Source organism: Acyrthosiphon pisum, chromosome X (assembly GCF_005508785.2).
Source record: "Acyrthosiphon pisum isolate AL4f chromosome X, pea_aphid_22Mar2018_4r6ur, whole genome shotgun sequence".
NCBI lineage: Eukaryota > Metazoa > Arthropoda > Insecta > Hemiptera > Aphididae > Acyrthosiphon > Acyrthosiphon pisum.
The window spans coordinates 2976259-2992464 of record NC_042493.1 but is presented as its reverse complement, the minus strand read 5'-3'; the positions used below and the strand labels follow the sequence as shown (position 1 = coordinate 2992464).

Here is a 16206-nt window from a genome sequence, read left to right as displayed (position 1 = left end):
GAATGTGAATTGTTTTTGATAACATAATTTTAAATTATTATTCGTTATCAATGAAGATAACGTGAAGGCATAGACATAATGATCAATGTTCATTAATATTTTGTATCATTGGAGGTGAGACTAATATTATTCTGTGATACAAAATGTTATATCTACCCAATTTATATTATTGTTCATTATTTAGCAAGCATGGGCATAAAAGAGTTAAAAAGTTAAAGTTAAGTTAATTTAACTTTAACTTTTAAAATTTAATATTCATTTATTTAATAAATAAATAACGAGTCACTTTTAATCAAATCTAAGTTACATTAATTTATAAATAATAAAATAATAAATATAAAGTATAATAAAATAATTATTAATGATTTACCTATAATTGCATAAGCATTTCTTTTTTATTATTTTAAACCATACTACTGGCTATTTATATATTTAAATAAATAATAATAATATATAATTATAATAATAAATAATAAATAATAAATAATAAATAATAAATAAATAATAACAATAATAATGACTTAGGTTAATAAGTTAGTTGTATGTTTCCATATAAATATTAACTTAACTGAGTTTAAAAAAATTAGGACAACTATTACCTAACTTCAAACTGAAAGAAGTTCTTTTTAACAATTGTTAGAAATCTTCAATTGGGCTTCAAAATTCAAACATCACCTTTGTAAATTTCAAATTTTTGATAGGTCGGTATCTATCATAATTTTAAAGAATAAAAATTCAAGCTAATTATTATATTTATAATATTTTGATGCAGATGTAATTTTTTTTAAATTTAATTTTTTTGAACATTTAAGTACATTTGGTTAACAGAAATATAGGGGTACCTACTTTCCTGTTATACGAGACTACGGTTGTTATCGCGACTATCTACCACCCAAGACTACCTCCGTTATCGCGACTACCGCGCTTGCCTTCTTCTTTTTCTTGCCTTCTTTGATATATTTTTTAATAATATGTATATTGGCGATGCTCAAAATGAAATAAACAAAAAAATTAAATACATAGTAATTATTTGCAATGTATTTTACACGGTTAGGTAAGTGCCAAATTTGGCGCGGCGTAGGTACGGAAAACAATAAAAATAATACTGCAAAATGGTAAATCCACATATAAAATAATTAATAATTTATGTATTGTGGGGATGGCCACATTCAAATTTTATAAAAAAAAATTAAATAGGTACATAATAATTATTCGTAATATACCAAATTTGCAGTGGGAAACACCAATTACAAAAACTAATAATATACGTAATGATAAATATATAATCGCAACTTATTTAGTATTATTTTAATTCAGCTAGGTATAATATCAGCTAAGATAGATAGGTAGTCGCGATAACGGAAGTAGTCTTAGGCGGTAGTCGCGATAATAGCCGTAGTCTCGTATAACAAGAAAGTATAATTTTGGTAGTCTTAGATAACAGGATTGTGATGTTGAACAAAATAGGGTAGTCTCGTATAACAGGAAAGTACCAATTATATAGATTGTATTAGAATGTATTGATTTAACAATGATGTGTGTTTTTTTTATTTATTTTTTATTTTTGTGTCCGTCATCACGGTTTGGCGCAGTAAAACTGCTTCGATTTTCTTCAACAGTATCTTGTATGATGGGAAAGTGAATCTAGTTGGTGCATTAGAGAGGTAAAAATTCCCAATAGTTTTCAAAACCTCCGGGAAAATAAACATAAAAATTGAGGAAAAACGGGAATTTTTACGCAAAATCGGTTCTTGGTGTAACTCTAAAACAAATGAATACACATTTACTATTTTTCTATGAATGTCAATAAAACATCATTTGTTGAGTAAAAAAATCTTGGACATTTAATACAAGGCTCCTACAATATTGTTACAATGACATTTGAAAAATATTTAAAATCCTTAAACGCAGTATTTTGTGAATTAAAAAACTATTTAAACATTTGCATATAATGTACTACAAATTGCCAAAATATGCCTTACAAATCCAAAAACATTCAATATAAAATAAAAAAAGCATTATTATTTTAGATTCTGAGCGATGAATGAACCTATTGATTTTACTGTGATGTGTTTTAATATTTATTTATTTTTGTATCTGATGTCTTTCTAATAGAAAAATGACTCTGACCATCTATTTTAAAGGAGATTTCTATTAGAAAATTGGATCTAGTTTGTGGGTCAAAAATAGACATTTCTCAATACTTTTTAAAATATTAGGGAAAAATATACAAAATGTTAATTTTATTATTAAAATAATTGTTTGGTAACCTTGGTGGCTTGGTTCAACAGATTTTTAAATTATGTTTAAAAATATTAAATTATTGTATAATAAAAAAATGTTTTCAATAAACCTTTATTTAAATGTATACAAATAATAGATTCAAATATTATACCTATGCAAATCAGTTGAGGGTTTAACAATCGCCTAGTCGGGAATTTCAACTATATTTTGTTCAAACCTAAATTATACCAAAAAGTTTTGTAAAAGGTATATTATTATTATTTCCGATAATTTGAACATGGCAGAAGACACACGAATACAATAATGTATCTTAAGCACCCCTTAGGCGATACAACCGTTAGTATAGAGTGCTTCCCCTTCCATTATGCACCATATTAACTAACCTATGAAATAAAACCTGCCCCCTTGGTTATGTCCTAGATTTTCAACACTAATAAATTATATTAATAATAGTAAATACATATAATAAATTAATAACTATTCTTTTTATTCTTTATTTAATGATTACTTTAACAATACTTATTGTATTCTTAAACACATTCAAAAATCCAGGCCCAATATTATGCCACTGCAGCAATTCCTAGTTGGTTTATTTATTTCAACGGATCAAACAATCCAATTACAATAATTTAAAATAATATAGTTCATAACTGAACGTTAGAATACAACAATAATACAGTAATAATACAATAATAATAAAATAATGAAATAATACAACATAATTAAACGGGGAATAGAGTATAATATAGGGACCTATTATAGGCTATAGCTTTCAAAAAAGTTAATTTTGTTGTCATTTTAATACCTATTAGATGTAGAGACTACGTATTTTTTTATAGATACCTACTTACATAAGTCATAAATACACATTGTAATTTTTAAAATATTTGACTAATTCTAAGCTTAGTCAAATTTAAATACCACATTTGCACTAACCAATACCACCATTATGCGATACCTACGTAGGACTAATACCTACGTAGGAATAAGTAACAAAAACAAATTGAATATAATATTATAATTTTATAATGTAGGTACTTATATAAATATACAATCATTGATAATATATATCTACCTAATATTATACCAAGCCACCAAGGAAATATCGGTAATATTAAAGTAACGAATTCGGAATTAATTCAACCTACCATAAATATAATAAAAAATAAATAAACAAAATACCTATACTAGTATAGTACCTAGGTACCTACTTTACCACCTATACTCGATACTCAAGTATAAGTTATAGTAGTATACTAGTTTAATTTATTAATATATTTATAGGTACTTATGTACTTCTACCTATTATAAAATATTCATAGAAAATTATAAGAATATAAGATATTTATAGAAGATTTTTTCGTATTCAACTACCATTTATTATCTGTAACAATGCTACGGTTGCCTATTGAATTACCTATTTGAATTCAAATTTAAAACATCCATTATAGTTATTAGTACCTACCTATAGGCATAAGTATCAACATTACGGTGACCGCTATGCTTTTGGTAAATACGACGACAAGGTACACTCAAAAGTCGAAGCCTAATATTTAGATTAGGTTAGAGCAAATTCCCGGATTATTTTAGATTGATTTATACGTACTTTCCAATGTTTCTTCTCTAATATCTTTACGATCCATGTTGTAAAGCCAAATGCCACATATCAAGTTTGATATTATTTTCAATTGATTTATTTTTAAAGATTGTACCTAATTGGTTTTCAAATTTTGATGATTTTGGTTGATTAAAACGCTATTAAATGTATCTGATAGAATGCAAAAATGTATCTTTATGATTAATTTCAAATACTGAAATATCTATAGATTATAATAATCTAATATTAATATTTTACAAGTTGTAAATGTTAGGTTTACATAATTATTAAATAATTCAATGGAATTAAAATTAAATAAATCAATTTTTAAATCATTTGCTATTGACATTATCCTATTCATAAGAGAAGTAGAAACATAATTTGTTTTATGTATAAAAACATAAAACATAGTTGTTGATCTAGTTCTACACTGAGGGACATAACTATTGAGAAAACCTATAATTTCAGGGCAATTGATGTAACCTATTACGAGCTTAAATAAAAATGTCATATCATATATTTTTCTTCGTTCGGATAAACTACCAATATCAAAATAATGTAATAGTGGTTCATAAGGAGAATGACGCATACGAGTTAAATTACATTTGAAGACCATAAATCGAAGGAAACGGTTTTGTATATTATCTAAACATTGAATTTGATAATTTAAGTAAGGTGACCAAACAACAGTGTTGTATTCCAATTTGATTGGACTAAAGTAGTGTATAATGTTTTAAAAACAGTAGGTAGGTATAGTGAAATCCTTACAATTTCTTGTAATACAGCCTAAAATCATCGGCTTGGAAAAGTACCAGTAGATAGAAATAGGTTAAATAAATACAACAGCGGAATAGTTAATACAATTTACAGTTCGAAAGAAAATACTGGGAATCATATTAGGGGCCGGGTTAAATTTATAAGTAATTGTATCAAGTTCATTTATAACATCAATAATATTTAAGACTACAGAAAATAAGTTTAAATCAGAGGTTAAAGCCGGGGAAAATGTAAAAGAATCTGGAATAGATGTGAATTTTATATGTGAACACATATATAAAAGACTTATATGCATTCGTTATTTTATTTTTATTAGTAATAATTATGATATTAAAAAAAAAAAAATAGTAAACACTGCCAAACTTGTTATAACCTTATATAATAATTTTTAAAAAAAATGTATTTTTTTACATTTCAAAATTCACTTTTCGTTTCACAATTTGATAACAAATTCATAAGTAATATAATATCTTTGAAGTTGATTTTTGAAGCCGATCCACGTCCAATCGATATAATACCCATATTTGTCAATCTGTCCTGTGACATTGTAGACCTTAGATAGTTCTTAATAATTTTAAGTTTACTAAAACTTCTTTCACAGTTTCACACGTTGCAATTGTTATCCCGCTTGAAAATTAAAATATGGAATAAAAGCCGAAGCTTAAGCACAGATAATGTTCTTAACTTAAAGTTTAATAATAGGTCAATACACACTAATATCAAAACTCACTGCACACTATTATAACTAGTGAACGAATATTTGCTATGTCACTCGTATGTAAAACAGATAACAAAAGGATGGGTAACATCTAGAAATAATTTTTAAAAAATCGTTTAAAATGTTATTTAAGAAATAAATTTATATTTTCAATATGCTAAAATATTTTTTAGAAAATAAAATTTCTCACTCATTCAATTTATGTTTAATCATTAAACTGAATTAAAGATATTTTTTTTTCGATATCACTATCAAGCTATAGTTGTCCAAATTACTCTAGTGATAAATATCTAACTTAGTTTATCAAAAATAGTCCGTAGGATTAAAATAAATAAAATAAAATAGATACTTGGTGTGAACTGTGAAGATAATTTTTGAGACAATTACTAATTAGACTTATATTAATTAATTCATTGAATAAATATATATATATTTTTTAAATACGTGAATGGTGAACAAACTACGCGAATTTGCGCGACACCCGTTGTACTCGGAAAAATCGTATTTCCATTTTGAGCATTTCCCCAACCCCCCCCCCCATCATGAAAAAAATTACAATTTTTAAATTTTTCTTTTGCCAAACATTAGTGCGACATTAGTGTGAATTTGTGCGACACTCTTATACTTGGAAAAATCGTTTATTCGTTTTTCGAAATGTTCGCATTATATATCACATATATATATATATATATATATATATGTGACATAATATATATATATATATAAAACTTGTATCGGAAATAAATAGTAATAGCACAAAAATTAATGTAGATAACTAAATCAATATTTTAAAATATGTTAATAAGAATTACATATCACATAATATTATTCCCTTTTTTAAACAATTAAACATTCTGGATGATCACTAACAATGCTATGAAATAAATTAAATTGTTTATTTGCATAAATAATAAAAATTAGACGGAAATGTATAAGGAAGTTTTGTTGAGAGGTTGTGAACTACAAAAAACTATGCTGAACTTTTAAAATCAAAGGTTATTATTATGCTTTTTGTTGCTCTTAATGTCTTACAGAAATTTGCACTCAAAATATGATGTTGAACAGTAAAATGTTAGTCCAATCAAAAAAAAAAAAAAATGACACGATATTAACTATATAGGGTCAAGAAAATATTGTATGACAAAAATTGTGGGAATTATGTTTAATCTTACACAATCCCCACTATTTTTGGTCACACAAAATTAATAGACTATGTAGGTATATAGTTAAATAGAAAATTATTGTTTTAACTATTGTACATTTAATTAAGGCAATGTTTAGAATTATTTATTTAAAAATAAAAACAAATATATTTATTAAAACCTTTGTGGTGTAAATAATGAACCCCGAATGCACAAAAAAAAAAATAATAATAATAATAATAAAACAAGAAGCAGAAATGGGTTTTTGGTAATTTACAATTACAATGCTGTTAGTAATTTTTTTTAATTATTATTATACTGCTATGTTACACAAATTGCATTAATACATAGTATAATCTGAAGTCTGGTGTTTGTACTAGATAAACATAACTATAAAAGATTGCAATATACCTAACCTAAATGGTATACCATGAACTAACTATTTTGAACAATAAGTTAATTATTTTGAATTGAATGAAATGGAATTTAAATAACAATTGCACTTTAAAATTATAAACTATTAATACGTTGATTTTCTGAAGACTGAAATATGTACACCATATAATTTTTTTTTCGTACTTGTTCACTGAAATGACCTCAAGCTCTTTGTCAATACTTATCACAAGTGGGTAGTAGGGAGATCATGAGATCTATTCTATACTATATATATATATATATATTACTATATGCATGATACTACCCCTTCTCCAAGAGGTGATATGTGCAGTCTAGATCTAGTCAGATATGTGGGATCTAGTTGGCAAACTGGATAAAAGCACGGGAAATTGGCGATAGTGTATTTGTTTTGCACTTTGCTATGAATAGAACCGATGACTGTGTGAATCATAGTTAACTGTGTGACTACTTCGCCACTCTGGCCGCACTATATAATTATAATATATTGCTTATGAAAGAAATTTAAAATGTATAATTTTTTAAAAAAAATTTATTTATTTTAGTTCATTTTTTTTATGATAAGTAGCACAATATTTTAATGTAGTTATCTACCGGATAACAGTATATATCAATTTGTATAGTTATTAGATAAATCTTGGTATATATAATATTATGAAAGTTCTAGATAATAATTAATAATTAATAAAAGTCATGTAATTGTTTGGTTAAATTTAGGTTCACAATTTATATATTTCCTAGGTACTTAGATAACTTTAACATACCAATATTTTAACTATCACAGCATAAAAAAAAAGATACTTTTATTTTTATTTTTTTAGTGTGATTCTAGTGATGTTTGAATGACAAAATATAAGTATCTATATAAATAGAGCATAGGCCAAATTCAATATTATAATATTATGTATTACTAATCTATTAGAAATTATGTTCTTTAATTGTCAATTTCTTCTTAATTAGTTATTAGGGATTAATCCTGATATAATCGTATCTCTGTGAAAATAATTCAAGAATAATATAAACATTTAAAACTTAATTATTCGTCTGATAAAAAATGTATCAGTAAGCTGAAGGCAAACCAAACTTTATTAAGTAATATGTAGTTAAAAAGTGCTTTCAATTTTAATAACTTTTTTTGATCTTAAAATTATAATATAGACAGAAAGTTACTTGATTCATTATATTTATTGATTTTTAATTTAGTAAAAATATAAATTTTTCATACCTGTAAATATGTAATTGATATTTACCTGCAAGTTTACTATGTTGACTAATGAAAACCTTTTATCTTCTTCAACTTTTAAGGTTACCATTTTAGCTTTTACTTTTAGAAAAAACTAAATTATAAAAAAAAAAAAAATATGTAAGATAATATACACTTTTATTAAAAATTATCTTAAACAGCAAAAACGTGTAAAAAGAAAAATTCAAATCATATAAATCATTTTACTTCTAGTCCTATTTGTGAGGCACTGTTATTTAAAAAAAAACGTATGTATAATAATAATATGTTAAATAATTAATTAGAATAAATTAATTTATAAAAAAAATTCCTTAGATTTTAATAATTATAATTTTTAAAGTTTTAAACTTGTTTTAAACACCTTTTGTAGTTAACTTTTTTTATACAATATGAATAAAATGTATTAAAATATAAAGATTAACAAAATATATTATGGAAGTAATTTGTAGTGTCTTAACATACAAATATTAAAGTCAACAAATAAAAAGACATGTAGTGTATCTTTAAAATAAATAATTATACCAAATAGATGAGACAAACAAGTGTGTATGTCGCCAAACTGAAAATAATTATAATACCATCTAGAACTTTTTAGAGATATTATCTGAGAAAATAAAAGTAACCTTCCTTTGTAATGTATGCATGTAGTAATATATAAATTTAAATTTAATGTGTGTGACATCATATTAAATAAAATTATAAGCTATTCAATCATCTGATATAACAATCATTCGTCTTCATCACTTAATTCAGAATCATCATTTTTAGTAGGATCTGTATTATACGATTGCAACCGCATAAGGTACTTACTGCGTTTATCTAATAAAAATCTCATGTTTTCATATTCTTTTCTCGTTTGTGCAGTCTTCCCATCTTTTTTTTGTGAATTGCCTTGTTTTTTTATGTTTAAAATCTGATTATCCAGTTTTTGGAGTCTATTTTTTTTCTTTTGTTGAGACTGACGTTCACGGCATTTTTGTAATAATATAGTTAAATGATTTTTGTTCATTTCTTGTAAATTACTTAAAGCAGCATCACATTTAACTAACTCTTCTAAAATTTCATCATTCTCATTTGTAGCTTGTGATGAGGAATGAGGTAAACTTGAAGGTGATGTCACTGGCTTGCCTTTATTACCAATCAATCCTAATTTCTGCAGTTGTTTTTTAATATTTTGTTCCCTATAAAATTCTTCACAAAAATTGCTCATTTCTTCTGGTTTGTCTTCAGCATCACCATCAATATCACTATCGTTATCATTGTTATTTTGAGACATATTTGAATGTTCTAAAAGAGCTGCAATAATTTTTTGGTATATTTGTGTTGATCCATTACCAAAGCGTGCAGCGTTATTAGCTCTGTTAATTAGTTCTACCACATCAGGGGATACTCGATCAGCTAGTCTAGTTTTAATATTTGGCTGATGAGAGCTTGAAGCCTGTTGATTTTGCATTTTTAATTCTTCCTTCACCCAGCGTTTTGTATAATGTTCACCTAAAGGTGGTATTTTATCAAGTTTAGAGTCATAAGACATAACCAAATCTTCTAACCATTTGAGGTCTTCTTCTCTTACATCAGCAATATAATGTTTAACTAATGACCAAAATCTTTTTGCTGATTCAGCAGCAGGAGGTAGCTCATTTTCAGAGGAATCATATTCATATTCAACACTGTTTAAGTTTGAAGAACATTCATCATCGTGAAATATTTTTGCATTCACTTTTGCTACAATCATAGGTTGTTCAGAGTTATTTTCTACATTATTTTGAGAACCAGTTTTTTGCACAGAAGAAATCAAATTGGTAACATTTTTTATTTGTCTTTTGCGTACAATTATACCAGATAACATATTTTCACATTCCCATTGTATGTTGTCAAATACATCTTCTGTAATTAATTTTTCAATATCATCAGGTTCTTCTTGACTTGTTACATACCACACTGCTGAACCACTGTTAATTTGAGTAGGTTTTAACATAGATAACGAGAGTACTCTTTTATCAACAACTGCTTGAATTTTTGTAGTAGATTTACAGTCAGCTTTGGTATTGTTAGTAGTTGGGGTATTAGATGACAATGATTTATGTGATTTTCTACTTCTTCTACCCAATTTTCTGCTACCACTTGGTTCTTCACCATGTTGAGTTTGTTTTTTAGGAGACATTATTGCTTTTGATTAATTTTTGCGTTATAGTTAACTGCAATCAGGCCTGTTGATCAATACAATGAGCTATTAATTTTAATTTGACATTGTCCTAATCATATTAATTGACAATCAAATAAATCAGTTCTACTAATAAGATAATAACAATGAAGTAGATAGTAGATATATAGGGTGTAACAGATAGAACTGACTTTTGGAATAACTTTTGATCTAATCAATATATTAAACGTTTTTTTTTTTATATATAATTTATAGCCACTTGCGCTACACGTGTAATAAAAAAAAATTATTTTTATTTTTTAATACTGAAAATAATTTCAAAAAAGCTAATTTGTGAATCTGATTATAAGAACGATTTGGATGGTAAAAACCTTTATCTAAATCAAGTAGTTTATTTTTTAGAATTTTTTTAAATATCAATATTTTTTTAATTAAATAAATTTGGAACGCAAAAACTTTTTTAAAAATATTATTTTTGGAAATTTGCTAACATGGGTTTATTTCTAAAACTATTTACTAATCCTATAATTTTATCAATTTCAGTCATACGTTTAAGTAGCATATATTTTTTTTGTGAAAATGTCAAAGAATACATTTAAAGTGTGATAAATGGTTTTGTTTATTTATAAATTATAAGTTTAGTTGTTTATATAAAAGTAGTGTCATGGTTATCCCTGCAAAGATGTCTATCACCTTTTAAATATTTATACAATTATATATAAAAATGGGGAAAGTAGGTAACACTTACTGTACACCTGTCATTGAAAAAGTCACTGTATTATATGTTAAATGATTCACAAATGAATCATTGTATATGGAAAACGATTCATAACGAAGACCATCTATTAGACTTATACCAATATTATTATAAAGTATGTATATTGAATAATTTTTTTTTTAACTTACACAATTTTACTCAGTGTATAATAAATATTTTAACGATTTCTAAAATATTGTTCTTACTTAATCCTTTTGTAATTTTTAGATTCTGAGTGGAGCTAGGAAGCTAGTGATTTTACAATGGTGTTAATTTTTTTCTTTTTTTTTTATATATCCTGTATACCTACAAAATTTCTACCAGAAGGAGTACTTCAATTTCAACATTAAGTATCTTATCTTTTAGCAAATTGGATCAAGATGGTATTTTAAAGAGGTCATTTTTCGATTTTATCAATAGTTATTTAATGCCACGGGAAAAACCACTAAAAAATTATGAAAGAACGCTAAAAATGGGATTTCAATTTCTAACGCTTTGTTTATCACCATAGAAACGAATAAAAAATTATAATAGTATAATATTAATTCAACATATTATACATGATATAATGAATAATAATAATATAAAATATCCAGACCGACAAACAGTCTCCACTCAGAATCGTTTTTCTTATACAATGATATTATATCATTGAATTCAAGTCTAATATAATCCATTATACAATGACCCACTTGTAACCTACGGCACAGCTGAGCGACACCCACTTATCTGCTTTTTTTATTTAATTTTATAAATTACTATATTCAGTTGGGTCTCATTAACTCAAATTTTTTTCTTGACCCTTAAAGTACTTTTACTTTTTAAGTTGTCTTGAAAAAAATACATAAGTAAATTTTTTTTATTCCCTGAGATTTGATATGTTTATAATATACTTAAATTGCTATTAAGTAATTAATTTTACTAATAGTATGATGGTGGATTGATTTAATTTTTGATGGAATCATTGCATTGATTATAGGTAGGTACGTATTATTAATTTCTATTTATATATAATTAGGGTTCGGATTTAAGGGCAATATAATCAATAAAAAAAGTATTTAAAATGTTAAAATATAATTCTGTCTAATTCTAAGTGGACAAGACTAACATATTTTTTAAAGTAATGCTGAAACTATAAGCGATAACATTTTGAATGAAATTAAAACAGGTGATAAGTATTCACTAATTTTGGATTCGACAACCGATGTAGGAAAGCTTTATCAGTTTGCATTTGTGTTCAGGTATTGTACAAGAGATGGAATTATTGATGATCGATTGTTATGTATAGATGAAACTGCAGATGAAACGAGTAATGGTATGTTTGTTTTATTTTGCATAATCTGTTATTGTTATTCGTTAAACTGGAGAAAGAAATTAGTAGGAGGTGCTATAAAGGGGTTGAGAACTATCATCTATAACGACAACCTAAATGTATTACGTGTTTGGTGCATTGCACATTGCCTTAATCTTGTTATCTGTGATTCTTGCCAAGCTAATATTCAGGTAAAAGATTTCCTTGGAATAATAGGCAGCAGTTTGGTCACTTTTTTGGAACTAGAAAAAGGAACTGCCACCTATATTAATTTACAGATAAAATATTGTCCAAAGGAACGTTCTAGCCACATAAAACACAATTTGGATGATAATGGCATTCAGGAAAAATTTCATTAAAACAAATAAATGGGAAAAATCAGAACGATGAAAGAATTTCTTCTTCAAAACATTGATTCATTAGTGAAGTGTACAATGTCACACTAGACATTCCTATTAACAAGATTGAAGACCAATTAAGTTACGCAGAAAATATTTTTTATGATTTTTTTTTTCTTCTAAACATTTGCAAAACTATTAACCAACCAACATCTGTACCTAATTCCTTCAATTATATTTTCAATAATTATAGTTGCAATTGGTTATCAGATTTTAAAATTGATAAACAAAACTTAGGCATAGTGTATACATTATTTGCTTCAAATTTTAACAACCTGATGAAAGATGACCCAGAAAAAGTTGATGAAATTTGCAATATCTATAATTTTTGAAATTGACAGTGAAAATGATTCAATTTCAGATAAAGACAGTTTTGAAGACATAGATACTGCAAATATCAAATAGGTATATTGCAAAAATTGAGTAAAATAGGTATGGGATCAGAATTTCCAAATTTAAGCATGGATTAATTTTAGCTAAATTATTATATATTATATACATTTAATATCTCAATTATTGTTTTATTTGTCTTTTTGCTAACCGTAACAGTGGTGGAGTTTAAAATTTAGGTAGTTGGTCAGATTTAAAAATGACTGCAATCCCGATCATTAATCATTGAAGTCAATCCACCACTGGGCACGAATACAAATGCCATATTATATTATAGGTAAAGCTCAAAATCTCTGGGTAGAGACAATTACAATAAGTCATGAGTTATTTTGTTATCAGTACCTATCTAACATTAATTTTTATTATATTTGTATTTAAAAATTGTATTATTATAATAGTACCTATCCAAATCGACCAAAAAATAATCCCAGAACAAGCAGGCTTCAGACCTGGAAGAACATGAACAAGCCAAATCTTAAGCCTCTACAAACATATAAAACTGTTTTGATAGTAAAAAAGTTATTGGTACGGTTTTTGTTGATCATACGGTGGCATACGATACGGTGAACCACAATGCTCTACTACAGAAAATATACAATCAAACCAAAGATTGGGATTTTTAGAAATAGTAACCTCTCTGTTACAAAATCATTGCTTTTCGATGACACTAAACAGCAAATGGAACAAATGGAGATGGCAACATAATGGCCTACCACAGGGAAGTGTCCTGGCCACAATACTCTTTAATCTGTACACCAATGATCAGTCATGATCAAAAATACCAAACACTTCCTTCATGCAGAGGACTTGGCAATAACAGCACAGGATACATATTTCGAGAAAGTCCAAGATAAACTATTGAATGCCATAGAGCTCATGAATGAATATTACAGTAAAAATCAGCTGAAACCAAACCCATGTAGAACACAAGCCTTTTTGTTTTCACTTGAGAAACAGAGATGCTAAAAAACAAATTGATATCAAATAGCTCGGCAACACGCTACTATGCACTGACTAGTTAATACTACCCAGTTTATCTCGGAATAACACTAGACAGGACCCTAACATTCAAAGAACATTGCATAACACAAAAATGAAAGTACAGACGAGAAATACATTACTTAAGACATTTTCGGTACTCAATAGGGAGCACTGACACACACAATGCGAACAATAGCATTGGCATTATGTTTTTTGGCAAGAGAATATGTTGCCCCAGAGTGGTGAAGGTCAACACATGTCAAACTTTTAAACACTGTACTTAATATTACCTGTAGAGCAGTAACGGGATGCCTTCGTCCAACACTGATAAACAAGATATATTGCCTATCAGGCATTGCCCTACCAGATATAAGAAGGAGCGTAACAACAGACCTAGAAAGAAAAAAGCAGTTAGAAGACGCGATACATCCCATGTTTGAGTATAAATCTCCAAAGAACAAGATTTAAATTCTGACATAGCTTTATCCATTTAGCGACAGAACTAAAAGACTCTCCACACTAAGCTAGATTACAAAGATGGAAATATGAAACAAAATCAGACGATTCTATCCAATTTACCCAATACCCATCACTTGGTAAAGATTTATGGTGGAACCTACGGAAAACCATTAATCAAATGAGAGTAGGGATAGCTAGAACTAAATCAAATATGGTGAAACGGAGACTTCAAAATGTAGGAGATGACAAGTGTGATTGTGGTAAACACCAGACAGATGAACCCTTTAGCCGCATTCACAGCTACGTCGTATGTCGTGTTGTGCGAGGGCTTGGTTATTATATGGTTACGACTGGTAACCAATATAGTTTAAAAGTTGATTAGTAGTCAATTCTTGGTATACTCGGTTGCTACTTGGTTATTACATGATACCAAAAATTTAATAGCAAATCACAACACAATTTGATCGACAAGACACGACACACGACGCAGCTGTGAATCCGGCTATACTCATATGTACCAAGAACCCAGCAATATGCTCCATGGATGACTTAATTCAAGCGAACCAAACACCATAGACCTGGCTACACATTGGTTACATTACAACATAATATGACAAAATTACAGATCGTTAATTATTTAGGGCCCGTATTGCAATAGGTAGTTGAACTCCGGTTAAACCACTGAATTCGGCCGGTAAAATCAGTGGTTCAAGCGTAACCGAGGTTTAAACTATGATTGTAAAACGGGCCCTTAGAGGTATACTTGTCTATGATTATTATTTATAATATAATTTATGACTAGTATGTATAACGTAACTAATGGTTACCTGTTATTAACTTATTAATTAGTTCATTATTTATTTTTTATTCTTTTTTTTATATTTATTTAATTATTTTATTAGTTAAACAAATGTGAATTATTATCTAGACTGTGCGCGCGGTGCCTGTATAACTAAATAAAATATAAATTGTTACATGATCGCAGACTTACTGGATTGAACAAAATAATTCTGACCGCTCAAATCTAGTGGCTTAGTGACTCGACCGATCCACGTCGGAGCGTCAGGGCGATAGGATCTGTAGCTGAATATCAGTTTTGTTCGCGATGATAAACTATTAAACTACCATGGACGAACACAGTGACAAACTAAGTACTTATTACTTTACAGACAACGAATAGTAATGAAATAAAAACCGAAGGAAAATAACTTGCCAGTTTAGACCGGTAGGAGATAGTACGGCTGCCGGGTTGCAAATAGGCTGTAGTGCTATACCACGCTAAGTTCGATAATCGATAGTTGCGTTCTTATCTGAAATTCGAAAAAGTGAAGAGCTGGTACCGCTCTTAGTGGATTTCAAATAGAACTACATGGGTACATTATGCAATGTCACAATTGGCAAAACAAATTAACACTGGGAGCGCTGTCGACGTCTATCGTACTGATTGCTAGGCGGGCTCCTTCCTACGAATTTATTTTCCCGACATTTCGCATACATTTTGTCTGATGTGAAGTGTATTTAAATATATTTGATAATATTCGTATATTTTGTATTACCAACATATACAGTTATAAAAGCGTATAAAGTTTCGATGACAAAATTAATTTATT

General features: G+C 27.5%; 1 protein-coding gene across 1 annotated transcript; it reads right to left on the bottom strand.

Annotated features, from left to right (window-relative positions):
• Positions 1-8435: 8435 nt before the first annotated feature.
• On the bottom strand, positions 8436-15971 carry LOC100165628 (transcriptional adapter 3-A). The gene is made up of 2 exons (XM_001944525.5): positions 15588-15971; positions 8436-10345 (listed from the first exon to the last, which is right to left on the bottom strand). Exon 2 carries the CDS (start codon positions 10297-10299, stop codon positions 8863-8865), a length of 1437 nt encoding a protein of 478 aa, XP_001944560.1. The 5' UTR covers positions 10300-10345; positions 15588-15971; the 3' UTR covers positions 8436-8862.
• Positions 15972-16206: the final 235 nt, after the last annotated feature.

Bases quoted from the DNA above. Each gene is read 5' to 3' on its own strand.
- LOC100165628 (XM_001944525.5), bottom strand. From the start codon at position 10,299: ATGTCTCCTAAAAAACAAACTCAACATGGTGAAGAACCAAGTGGTAGC.